This window comes from Equus quagga, chromosome 2, assembly GCF_021613505.1.
Source record: "Equus quagga isolate Etosha38 chromosome 2, UCLA_HA_Equagga_1.0, whole genome shotgun sequence".
NCBI lineage: Eukaryota > Metazoa > Chordata > Mammalia > Perissodactyla > Equidae > Equus > Equus quagga.
The window spans coordinates 119,093,444-119,106,489 of NC_060268.1; the positions used below are offsets into that span (position 1 = coordinate 119,093,444).

The window sequence follows — 13,046 nt, forward strand, 5'->3', positions numbered from 1 at the left end:
ACTGCTTTCAGGTGTCCAAATCGATTTTAGGATCCGAATAAAGCCGTGAACCATCTCTCCAGAAAAATACATGCTTGCAAAGATGTATATACAGGGTCAGGGGCTCACAGCCCCTGCAGGCTGCCTTCAAGGCCCTTCCTGCTCTGTCAGCTGGCAAGTCTTTGAGGCCCATCGCTAGGGACATGGCAGAGGTCCCACCCCTCTGCCAAGCTGGCCTTGCTTTGGGGACTGCCCAACCACAAACAGATTGTGGTCTGGTAACAGAAACAGAAAAGGAGGCCAGGAAAAGCGACAGAGACCTACAGGCTTGAGAAGGGGAGAAGACAGGACTGCCAAGAAAGGAGGCTTGGGGGATTTCTGCCTACATGGAAGCTGTCCTTGTCCTCCCCACCTTGAGCAGTCCCCCTGGGAGATCATTCTTAGCATCCTCTGGACTGAGCCATAGATGCCAGACCTGGAAGGGATCCTCTAGCCTGGCATTTCCCAAGATGTTCTACTGATATCTTCAATAGTTATGTTGCATAAAAAAGGGAGGTGGGAGGAGTGTCCTGTAGTTTGGGAATCTGGGTGAGGCAAAGGGTTGGCAGTTTCCCAGGAGAGGGAAGGTATGCTCTGTTGTCCTTCTTTTTGCGGACTAGTGTTTCCAAGAACCCACTTTGGGAAATGATGTCTCAGCTCATGATTTTCAGATGAGGAAACTGAGGCTTAGAGCAGTCTTTGATGGGCCTAAGGTCCCACAGTCAGTGACTGTTCATGGGGACTCTGCACAATAGCTTACAGGTGACAAGGCCCAGTCCCTCCACACTCTCCTCTCCACGTGGGAAGAGCCTGAGAAGGAGGGACTGTTATCACCGGCCTCAGTTTACAGGGAGGAGACGGCTCTCAGGGAGGACCCAGACGCAAATCTCCGCCTTGGACACTTCTCCAAGTGGGACAGCCTTCGCCAGTAGGGTGGACTAAAAGGCACTTTTAATTTATCTTGCGGGGGCCTCTCAAAGATGATCCGCCAGCCCTTCCTGCTACAAAAGGGAGACTGTGGATACTTGCAGGGGGCTGAGGGTCAGGAAGCCTGCATCCCAGGCCCAGTCCTGATGTACCCCGTGACCTTGGGCAACCCACTGACCTGAATCTCCTCATCTGTAAGCTGGAGGTAACACAATGCCAACAGCTGCCCCCAGCATCCTGGGAGTATTGCTCATGACAGCGACTGAGCACCTACTATGTGCCGGGCACTGTATGCGTTCTACTTTCTTAACCTACTGAGATGGCAATCAGTTATTTTTAAACTCTAGGTAACCCTGTTTTGCAGATGTGGAAACCAAAGTTGGAGAAGTTAAACATAACTCGCCCCAAGTCATGGAGACCTTAAAGGGTGGAACTGAGAATTGACCCCAGGCAGTCTAAGGAGAGCCTAAAACAAATTAGTTGCCCAAGAAATGCTGGCTATTGTGATATTTATGGTAGACTTCAGTAACTTGTTCTAAAGACATAAGCGACAGCAGGAGCAACAAAGTGTGACATCAATAGAAAATTGCACCCCTCCCTAACCAGACCACTCAGGACCACTGGGTGACACCTCTAGTACAGAGGAGCCTTCTTGCTGTGACCTGTGGCCAGTCCCTTCAACGCTCTGGGCTCTGGGTTTCTCCACTTACAAAACAAGAAGGCTGGAGGGAGACCCTTGAAGGGCCCTTCCCATTTGCAAATGCCAAGTAAGGGTTTCAGGATCCTTCCCCAAAGGTCTCTATGCCTCATTTGTCCCTCAGCCAGACTGAGGCCTGGCCGGAGCCATGCGCCAGGTTCCTCAGCTTTGGCCAAGGTCTACCAGGGGGCAGGGTGGGAGTCTGGGTGAGAACCTGTGGAGTGGGCAAGGTCCTGGCACCTGGCATCTTCTCCTGTGTCCTGTCCTGAGCCTGCGGGCTCTTCCTCATGTGCTCTCACCTGGGCCTGATGCAGGTGACTCCCAGGGCAGAGAGTTCCCTCCCTGCTTCTCCATCCACAGAGGAAGTGAGAGCAGGAACAAGACGGGGCCATCAGCCCAGCAAAGAACAAAAGTCAGCACGTGGAAGGCTGGAGGCAGTGGGGCGGGGGCGGTGGAGGAGGCCGCCCGTCTTCTTGGGCTAAACAGACTGGGCAGATGGGAAACCTGGCACCCTCCCTGCACAGTTTCTGTTTTATTTCCCTCAAATCTGCAATGCAACCAACCTACTATGTATCTTTCAAGAAATATGCTGCTGGGTTGAAGCTCTTATGCTCATCCTACCCCAGCTGCGTAGGACCTGGGGTACCGCTGAAAATGCCCCATCGTTATTCCCCACTCTGAGAGCTCAGAAACGAACCCTGGCCTCCCCAGGTTCAGCTGGCCCTTCCAAGTCAAAGATGGACCAGTATTTATTTATGAGCTCTGAAGGGTGGCTAACAGGGCTGCGCCTGGCCAACAGTACGCACTCAATAAATGTTTAATGAACTAATGGGCTGGAGAGACGGGGTTGCAGGCCTGGCTCTGTCACTAATTCGCTGCTGCCCTTGGATACATCCAATCGTTTCTTTCCATTCTTGGGTTTCCTGGGCTAGAAAAGGAATAGTCAGACCAGGTAACCCCGATGGCCCCCCAATTCTATACTACATGCTTAGGGGTGCAAACACAGGCAATTTCTGGAGTTGAAGGAGGTTTCAAACATCTCTCCCGCTGCTCCAGAGCACAGGAGGACAGGATGTGACTGCTGGGGGGACCTCCTGGGTAGGGGTTCTGAAGGCGCCACATTCCCCACCCCCCACAAGCGCCAACCTCTGTGGGTGGATGACTGGAGGGTTGGGAATGAGAATAGGCGTAGGGCAGGAGAAAAGATAGGGAGTGGGTGCTATCTGCATTTAAGTTAGATGCCAAAAAATAATTTTGGAAGAGCCATTGAAAGGACAAAGAGATTGTACTTTAACACCCTCCCCCCATCAGAGCAGCTTTGCCATTTCCTGGCAAAGCAATAATCTGCATTGAATTAGACCCTCCAAGAAATCAGGAATCTGGGAAAGTCTGGTGGGGGAGGAGGGAGAAAGCCCTCACGTCTGAGAGCCCTGGGAGAGGCAGGCCTGAGTCCTCAGCAGAAACTCTGGCCAGCAGAGGTGACAGCATACGTGTGAAGAACACAGGCATGTGTGTGTGAGAGAGAGAGGATAGGGAATGCCAACTAGGGAATAGGCTTCAGGACAAATGACACCCCCCAGCCCCTATCTCTGGGGGAGGACCTCTCTGGAGGGTTCTCTAGCCCCTGGGCAATTCCAGACCTGCCCTGAAGTCTCCAGGGACAAAGAACACAAAGTCAGACCCAAGTCCCAGACACCTTGCCACTACCAGCCATCGCGAGTCCCTGCTCCTCTGCAGGCCTCAGTTTCGCCAACTGTATAGTGAAGGGTTTGAGCCAGATGATCTCTAAGGGCTCTGCCTGCTCTGACAGTCTGCAATGATAAGATTTTACGGAAAAGTAGAACACTTCCCATCACTCAGGCCCCCATCCCAGAGACCTGGGAAGGGAGTCCCCAGTCCCCAGCCGGCTGTCTAAGCCAGGGCTGGGCAGAGTGAAGTCCCCACACCGTCTGTCCTCAACAGCCCGCCACGGCTGAAACCTTCAAGTGGTTACAATTACAGCTGGGCTAACAGGATTAGGGGAGCATTGAAATCTAAGAAATCTAATTAGCTCAGACACCCCAGCCTCCCCCAGCACAATCCAGCAGTAACCCCAGCAGCTAGGTCTGACAGGAGGGGCCGGGGGCCCTCTTGGGCTACAGTCGTTACCTGTGCAGGTGTGCCAGGCTGGGCCAGGCTTCCTGGGGAGGTGCCAGCTCAGCCTGCAACCTGCTCTGGACCCCAGCAGCTGTAGCCTTGTCCTGGGGTGGCACTCAGATGGGCTCCAGAAAGTCAGGCGCAGGGGTGTGCACAGCAGGCAGGCTATGTCCAGGCAGAAGGAACCCAACGGCCCTCACAGGGCGGCCACCCCACACGGCCTGAGGACTGACTCAGCCAGAGGCGGGGCAGGTTGAGTCAACGTCTGTATCTATAGAAACAGCCCAGGGAAGAGCCTTGGCCTGCACAGGGACCTGAGGCCTGGAAACATCTCTGCTTCCTGCTCCAGGACCAGGGATGGGGCTGAAGCCCCATGCACAGGCACATGTGCCCCAGGCAGTCATGGCAGGATTTGGGGCTCAGAGCACACTCTGGCTGTAAGACACTGACCCAAAAGAAAGAGACATAGCTGCTGGGGGTGTGGGCATATGCTGCCAGACGTGGGGTCAGGGACCAGGTGAGGCCCATCTGTGACCCTTCCTGGGCACAGCTCTTCCTCCTTAACCTCAGTCCCCCATCCCCCATTCTCGGACTTCACACCAACTTTTGCACCTGTGTCCCTGCCTGGTTGGTGGTCTCGGAAGGCAGCAGCACACAGTGTTGGCATCTGTAAGGCCTAGGGTTGAGTCCTGGCTTAGCTACGTGTCATTTTACCTCTCTGAATCTCAGTTTTCCTCTCTGTTAATGGGGGTAATTCCAAATGGTAGCTAGCTTCCACTGCTGTTACGGGGGTTAAACAGAGTTGGAAGAGTGCTTCTAATCCACCAAGTGCCATATGAAGGCAAGGGGCTGGGGTCATCACTGTCTTCGTGCACCCCGGGGCAGGCAGCCAGCCGGTGGTGGTGGTGGTTAGTTAGTTATTTGGACTGATCCTCCTGCCCTTACTGGTCTGGAAGCTCCTACAGAACAGGAACTGTCTTATACATTCTGGCATCTCTCACAGGCCACTGTCCTCACACTGTAGACTCTCAGGAAAGCTCTGTGGCACCAATTCTGGGCCCCTGACCTGACCCCACCCCCATTATGAATCTCCTTTCTTCTCTTCAAATCCCATCTAGGAGAGAAGGTGCCAAGAAGCACACCTGGCCCACAAACACAGATGACAGTGAGCCCCTCAGGCAGACCCTGCCCACTCCCCACAGATCACTCCCAGTAAGGGCTGGAAGCAGCCACTTGAACAGTGTCCCCCCACCCCACATTGGTTGGCCTGCCTGGGCACTGGTCTTGAATCTGTGAACATTTAGGAAAGAATGAGTCTGTGGTCTAAAGGACATCCAGCACCTCAAGCCCAGAGTGAGGGTCAGGGGGGTTGATTTCCCGAAAGTATGCCATGCAGCAGAGTCTTAGCTGCCCAGTGAAGGAAGAGGCTGCCCATAGGTGGTGAGTGCCCCGTCATGGGGGCATGCAAGCCAAGGCTGAACGATAAGCTGCTAGGGAGGTAGGCTTGTATGGGAGAGCAGCTTCTAGACCTCCAATCGAACCCCTTTGTGCTCCATCCATTCTGCACCCAGAGCCTACCAAGCCTTCAAGGGACACATGCCCAAGGCTCCAGTGACAACATCTGCCTCATCCTCACAGTAACTAATTGGGATGGGAAGAGTTCTGCCCTTAACCCATTTTACAGATAAGGAGACCGAGGCCCAGCAAAGTGAAGCTACTGGCCCAAAGGAGCCAGCCAGCTGAAGCCTCCTGACACCTATCCCCCATCTCCTCAGGTAATGGGAAGACTCGCATAATTATCTTATGTTTCTGGACTCCTCCCTCAGATCCTGTGCCTGGGACTGGTTTTTTCAGCCTCCCCTCATCCTCCCCGAGGGCAGGGTCCAACATCAGAATCACCCCTGGTGCTTACAGCCCAGGCAGACTCTGCCTTTCCCCGTCCTCAGGGGCTCTAGGGACAAAGAGCTCCCCTCGGAGGGTGTGGACAGAGGCCCCTGTGTCCTGCTGAGAGGTCAGAGCAGTCACCAGGCAAGGCTGCAGCAGGATTCAGAGTAATCAGAGCAGCGCTGACTTTGCTGTCCACACAAAACCGAAGGAACCTCATAAAGATGAGGTGGCGATAGGAGCCTGCAAGGGCCCTCGGGAACAGTTATGAATGAAAATGTAGGGGACCTAGTCACAACACGGCAGGACCTGCTTCCTGGTTCTGTGACAGAGTGCCCAGAGAAGCTTCCAGAAATTAACTTGTTGGTGCCCAAATTTCTTACACCAATGTCTCACCCTGAGGCTGGGGTCACAGCCACTGTTGGGCCCTGGCCAAGGCCAGAGAACTCAATATCTGAGGCTTTACACACAGATACTCCTGTGACAAAACTTTCAGGACACAGCAGCCTCAAAGTGTCTTCCTTCCTTATCCGCCCCCCATCTCTGTCAATCAGGAAAAAAGTGAAGTCTGCAACTCTTCTCAGTTAGGTCCTTTCCTCTGCAATTTTCCAGGATGGAGTCAAAGATGGACACCTGTCCTATGTCAGGACACAATCTGGGGGCCAGGGATGGCTATAATGTTGTGTTACTGTTGCTAGGGAGGATGTGTGTGAGAGAAACCATGGTTCTGTGGCCAAACCGTACACTCTCTGGACCTTTCTTCACTTTGCTCCTGCCTGTGTAAGGAACAAGTATCCTCCTCCCCTTTTTCATTAGGAGGAAAAAGGGACATTTTGTCCCCACAAAGAAGCCAGCCACCCTTTCTGCATACACAGGGCTAGTTATCAAAGTTTCCTATAAGTCCAGCAATTTCTTTTTCCTGACTCTTCTTTGTGAGCCATACCCTGAATGCCTCCAAAACCCAATCCAAAACCATTTAAAGCCCTTGAAAACGCCCCACCGCCCACCCCACCCCAGTCACTGCCACCAGCTCTCAGAAGTCTTCAGTTTTGAGACTTACATGTGAAAACAGCATTTCATAACCTCACGACTTGGGACAAGGAGATTCTTCTGTCCTTTGGGGAAAAACAAAACCCAACTGAAATCATAAAACTCAAAAGAAAACACCATCCCCCTCCAGATGCATTCCCTTGGTCCCAAAGTCACACGTGCTCTGTGGCAGATACGGCTTTCAATGTGTCTTTTGTTTGATGCTGGTGTTTCAACATCCTCAACTTGAAGAGAGAAAGGTCAGCACAAGGCCCGGGGCATTCACAAACCATACCATCAGGGCCAGGCAGCAGCGGGCAAGCCAGGGGCCAGGAATTCCCCCAACTCTGGACCCCTCAAAAAGCAGCCAGGACAGAGAAAGTTAGGGGCTTCCTCCGTCATCTAAACTTCCCTGATAGCTTACAAGCAACTTTGAAACTCCCGGGACCATACAAAAGCCAGTGAGGGCAAGTCGGAATTCATCAGCCAAGCTGCCTATTCCCAGCCACAGCGCCTGCCTCTTTATCTCTACCTTCAAAAAAAACAATAATAAGCAAACCCAGGCACCTCTGGGAACAGCCTCTGGCCTCCTGCCCTGCCCTATGCAACCAGCCGGTCCTCACACCCACAAAGGAGGAGGAGACGGCACTGGTTAACCCTCTGGTCTACCAGGCCCTGTTCCCAGGTTGCAGCAAAGAGACAAACTGTTGCTCAAGAAAATCCTCCAGAAAATCCTTGGCACCAGGAGGCAGCTCCCAGTGGCTCCTGCCCTGCACCAAGCCAGGGACTTCCATAGCTGGCTTCCCATTGCCCTTTTAAATCTGTGGGGTTGGGCCCTAGTCTCCCATGCTCCAGGCTGTCCTCCCAGGGGCCAAGGAAAGGCAGGGAGGAGGAAAAGGCTGGCCCAGCCGTGCCCTCACCCTGCCAGCCCAGCCGCCAGCTTCTTGGAGGACCTCTGAGAGAACATTTGTTTGGGCTGCCAAGTTAAATCTTCCTCCCTCATGTCAGGGCATTGGAAAAGCAGTCAGGGGAGAGGAGAAGGGGGAGAGTGGGGAAGGAGCAGCGGGAGGGAGAGATGGGGGAGGGAGGGAGACCAGCAGGCTCTCAGAGCCCCAGTTACTCGGGCACTGCCTGCCCAGAAAGCTTGCGGCTCCCAGGCAGGAGCTGCCGGGACTCGGGACACCCAAGCAGGGGCTGATCAGCCAGGCCTCCAGGGGCAGGCGCTGGGCGCCAGACGCCCTTGGCCTGTGCCGGGAGAAAAGCCCTCACTGTATGCCCCGCTGGCTGGGGCGAGGTGGAAAGGGAAAGCAGAGGAAGAAAAAGTTGGTGGCAGGTAGAGGGGTAGGGCAGGGCGGCTCTGCCTTCGGGCTGTCCCTGGGGATGGGTGGGGGGGCCTGGGTCGGCTGCCCTGGCGCGCTCCGGCTCGCCCGCCCTCCCGCCCGGGTTGTTTACATTCCTGGAGTGTCTTTTAAACCCGGGGTTGAGGCCGGTTCCTGGCCTTCTCCAGAGGCTCCGGGGCAGTCTCCCGTGAAAATCTGCTGGCGCACAATGGCCTCGGGAAGGCGGCCGCCCCTGGCTCGCGCCCCCGCTGCTCCCGGGCGGGGAGCCTGTCCTCCACACCGCGCCCTCTCCCCGCCCGGCTGGCTTCCTGGACAGATGTCCCCGGCGGGCGAGGGGGCGACGCGCGCCCGCTGCCCGCTCCCCAGACGCCGAGGCCGCGCTCCCCACTGTTTTTCTCCCCAGCCCAGACGCCAGCAATGTGAAACAGGCTTTCAGAGCCCGCCCCCACCCCAGTTCCAGTCCCGGCCAGGCCCCCCAATCTCCGCCGGGCCCGGCCTCCCACTTCCCCGGGGCCGCCGTCGCCGGAGACGGAAAGGAAGAAAGAACACGGGGAAATTACTTTCGTATTTGCAACCCGCGCGCGCGCACACACGCACATCTTCCCTCTGGGCTCCCCTCCTGGCCGGGGCAGCCCGGCCCAGGGGTTGGCCTTAACGCCCCTCCGGCTTTTAAAGACCTACAGGAAGCCCCTACACACACCCCTTCGTGTTCCCCGTTGGTACCGTGCGCCGCGTCTCCCCGGGCAATTCACACACAAACAACTTAAGCGCGCGCCCATCTCCCATTTACGAAAGTGTATGTTTTCCTTGGAAATTCAGATGCACAACTTAACAACACCACCCCTTGCCACCCCGAAATCTGGCGCCTTCCCTGGTGGTTCTCGTACACACAGGCGCACAACTTCGCGTCTCCCCGAAGGAGGTGAGAGAGACCGAGGTAGTCCTTCCCTGGTCCCTCCCTCCTTCTCTCCCCGAATCTCGGTCTTGCCTGGCCCCCGGGTGTTCGGAACGAGGGCTGGAGGCGCGCCGGCAGGAGGCGGGCACCAGTTCCGCGCGCGCACAACCGCACTCACGCCCCGCACACCCGACTAGCCTTCATCCTCGCGCGCAGCCCAAGCCGGCTCCGCGCAGCCTGGCGTTCGCCGGTCGCTTGGGCCTCTGTCCCCTGCCGCCAAGAGGAGCGCAGCGGAGCCCGGCCGCCCGCCGCTAGCCCGGCTCACCTGGCCCCCGCGGACCCTTAAAGGGAAAAACCTCAGCACCCAGCGCCCCACGCTCGCACCTCAAGAGTCCACGGGAGCGGGAGGAAGGGCCGGGGCCAGCGGGCGCCTGCGTCTGGCCCTAAACTTACCGAGCGCTGCGAGAGCCGCTGCCGCCGCTGGAGGACGCGCCGCTGCCACTGCCGCCGCCGCCACTGCCGGGCAGGGCCGGCTCGGGCCGGGAGGAGCGCTGCGAGGTCGCCGAGATCGGCTCCGCTCCGGCTCCGGCTGCGCGCCGACCGGGGCTAGGGTCACAGAGCTGCGCCGGCGCTGCTCGTTCGCTCGGCCGCCCGGTCGCTGCTCGCCCTCTCGCCGCCCGGTCGCTCGCTCTCCCGGGCGCCCGCCGCCGCTCGCTTTTTTAATGTCCACAGACAGTGAAAAGGAACTCGGCGTTAGGGGGTGAGTAAGTGAATCAACTCGCCCGGAGCCGAGCAAGTTGAAGTGTCAGATTACATTGGCTATTCTATTTCCAAAGGGCCCCGCGCCGCCGGCCGCCCTCAAAAGCCGGCGCGGAGCTACGGACGGAGCGGAGCGCCGCGCCGCAGCCGCCAGCGCTTGGCTCGGCTCGGCTCGCGCTCCCTCTGCGCTCTGGCTATTCTCGCCTTCTTTCTTTTTTGCCTCTTTCCCTCCCTCACCCTTCCTTTTCCTTCTTTTGCACTCTCTTTTCTCCGTTCCTCGATCTTGACCCTCTCCAAGCGTCTCCTCTCTATGGCTCTGACGGACTTCGCGCGTCAAATGCCTCCCTCACCCCCCGCCATTCATCTCTCTCTTTTCTCTCCTCCTCCCTCCTTTTACTCCCTGACCGCCCCCCCACCCCGCCCCCGTCCTCCCGCGCAAGTTTAGAGTAGAAGAATAAATGCTGAGCCTAGGAAGGGACCACATTGGAAAGGGGGCTAAATTACCCGGCTCACCGGAGTGCCCCCTTCGCTCACAGGCCCTGACTAGTGTGCACTCGGGGCCGCTAACGCTGTCAGGTACCTGAATTGGGGGTGAGCCAGTTGCTAACAAGATCGCCAAAGCCCTCCTCTTGCAGGCGGCTTTGGAGTTACTCTCCAAGCCCGGGGACTGGCCAGTGGGGCAAGCAGAGGACTGCTCCCCGCCTCCCCGCCCGGACAAGGGCGATACTGAGGAAGGCTGGATCGCGGTCCCTCGGTGGCTGGGAAGGAGCCGCGCGCACAGTCTGTTCCCGGCACCCTGCGCGGTCCGGAGGCGCGTGGATTCCTCGAGGCCCTTCGGAGAGCGCCCTGGGCACAAGGCGCGCGGGCGTGGCGGGGGCGGTGGGACCCGGGCCCAGCCCCTAGTCCCGGGCTGAGCACTGCCCCAGGGGCCGCGGCGAGCGAGGGCACTCACAAGGCGCAGTTGGATGCGCCTACGCTTGGGTTCCCCTCTCGGACCCACCCCCGAGAGCACCTAAGTGCGCACCCACCTTGGCTCAAGTCCGTTGCCACTTACATGGAAACTCCTACACAAACGGCACACACATTCGCGCCAACTCAGTATTACAAACACGATTCCACACCCACACACGTACAGTTTCTCTCACAAATATGCCCGTATACACGGCCATAGCAAGCACACTCACACAGACACGCAATTGCACACACACACTCATTGCTGTACAACCCCACATACACTCAAAAAACAAAACACGAGATATTCCCCTGTTCAGTAAATCCTCACGTTCACGTACACATACAAACACGTCCCCCTTTTCTTCTTCCACACTCCTTCCCCACTCATGATTTGAGGCAGCCTCCGTCTCAAATCATAATCAGCTCCTGCGTAGCCCGAGTTGGACACACACAAGCCCGCGCGCCCGCGCGCGCGCACTCCCCTCCCCGCACAGGCGGAGGCGGCTGCGGCCGATAGCCCGCTTCGGATTCCAGGTGTGGCGGCGGCTCCGCGCTCCGTGTTTTGCAGCCCGCCGCAGTGTCGGAGGCGAGGCGAGGAAAGGAGCTGGAATAACAAAGGCAAGTTGGGGAGAGCACAAGGGGGCGCAGCCCTGGTCGGGCCGCGGGGGGAGTCCTGCTCCGCCAAGGCTTAGGAGGCTGCAGGGTCTGGGGCGCCAGCAGCCGGAGGTGGGGAGGGAGCGAGGGTGGGGGTCGAGGGGCGGAGCCGCGGCGTGACGTCAGAGAACAATGACACCGCCGGGGGCGGACACCAGGAGGCAGCCGGGGCAGGGGTCCCCACCCCCCGCCGCCTCCCCGCTCCCCTGGGCCTGTGACTAGCGGAAGACGTCCTGATTGACGAGGCCAGCTTGGGAGCGCGGACGTGCCAGGCGGACTCGCGGATCACCCCTGGCCTCCTGGGCAGTGATCAGCGCGGACTCGGCCAACGCTGGAGCAAACCAGAGTACCCTCCCAACACCCGCAGTTTAGAACCTCCTTCAGAGGGCTTCTCTGACCTGGGCTTGAACTCCTTCAGGGCCAGCGAGATCACTTCTTCCACCATTGAGGGAGAGGAGGCACAATAAATTTGCCAGCCCCGAATTCATTTTCAAGGCTACCTAGCCTGACAGGCAGCAAACTCAGCCTGGATTGCTGAGGGCTCCGAAGACTGCAGCTCAGGTCCCCAGGGGCATGAGGGGGATGCCAGCAGCCTGCTTGATTTTCCCAGGGGAAATTCTATCTCTTTATGCCGTTAGGTGTAAGGGCAGGCATTCTTTTCTGGGCCTCAGTCTTTTGATCTGTCACATGGGCTGTTATCACCCTGCTGCTCCCCCACAGGTGGCAGCTGAGCATTCCTGGGAAGGGTGGATGACCAGGAAGCCTCCAGACTTCTAGGGACCCCAGCACATTCTTGTGAGAGGGAGCCCCTCAGCCTGTGGGTGGCCCAGGTTCATAAGTAGGAACATGGAGGTAGCCTGAGAAATCCTTTAAGTCCTGACCCAGGACTGGAAGGTGGGAATTCAGCTTACTGAATGGTGGCTAGAACCATAGCTGCCCCCTCCCTCAGCAATCCACAGTATTTCAGCAGCCAGAAAACCACCCCCACCCCAGGTCGAAAACCTCAGGACAGAGTTTCTGGGTGTTTAAGGACCTGGAGGGCAAGAATCAAGCCTCAGCCAAGAACTAGACCAATTCTTGTTGCCTTGATGACCACCTAAGTCAGGATGCTTGGTCCTCTCAACATTTCTGTCCAAATCCCTCAGTGAGTGACAAGGGCTCCCCATCTCCAGGAAGTGGGGGATGCAGTTGACCTTGGGGGTGACCACTCATGTTTAAAAGCTCCTGTCCAGAAGACACCCCACCATCACCCCAGTTCCCTTTACATCTGAGATCTAGGAAGCTACTGCAGAGGGCAGAGGAGCCAAGCCCAGAATACAAAGAAGGCCCAACTCTCTGTAGCATGGAGCCAGGGGTAATTTCAGCTCTTTCTAGCCATGCGAGTGTGGCACTTGATGGCAGCAAGTCCAAGAAATCTCACCTGGGCCCTGGGTCTGCCCAGGCCTCCTGGGGACCCTAGGCTCTAGTCCTTGGGATTCAGGCACCTGCTGTCTCTGTTCATCTTTCAGGGAAATAACAAGACAGATTGGATCCCTGTGGGGTCTTGGAAGAGGCTATGATTTATTTAGTACCTACCGTGTGCTGGGTACTGTGGCAAGGGCCTCTTAGTGTTAGCTTATTGAAATCTCACATGGCCTTGAGTTAGGTGCTGTTACCATACCCCTTCACAGAAAACTGCACTGCTAGTGACTTGCCCAAGGTCCATCAGTATTTGAACTCAGCCTCTCATTAACAGTTTCCTGCTGGCCTCTCA

The 13,046-nt window shown here is 57.2% G+C and overlaps 1 protein-coding gene across 6 annotated transcripts in view; it reads right to left on the reverse strand.

Annotated features, from left to right (window-relative positions):
• ZMIZ1 (zinc finger MIZ-type containing 1) overlaps nt 1-9,689 on the reverse strand; it is a 236,780-nt gene extending 227,091 nt beyond the window's left edge. For 3 of the 6 annotated variants that reach the window (XM_046654623.1, XM_046654622.1, XM_046654626.1), the window contains exon 1: nt 9,380-9,689. Coding sequence is in view for 2 of the 6 variants with exons in the window: in XM_046654621.1 (XP_046510577.1) it covers nt 6,723-6,742 (20 nt within the window). In the remaining 4 variants the exon portion in view is untranslated. Of the gene's footprint in view, nt 1-6,722; nt 6,778-9,379 lie in introns of all 6 variants that reach the window. The other 3 variants (XM_046654621.1, XM_046654620.1, XM_046654627.1) reach the window with 2 other exon arrangements.
• Between the last annotated feature and the right edge of the window lie 3,357 nt (nt 9,690-13,046).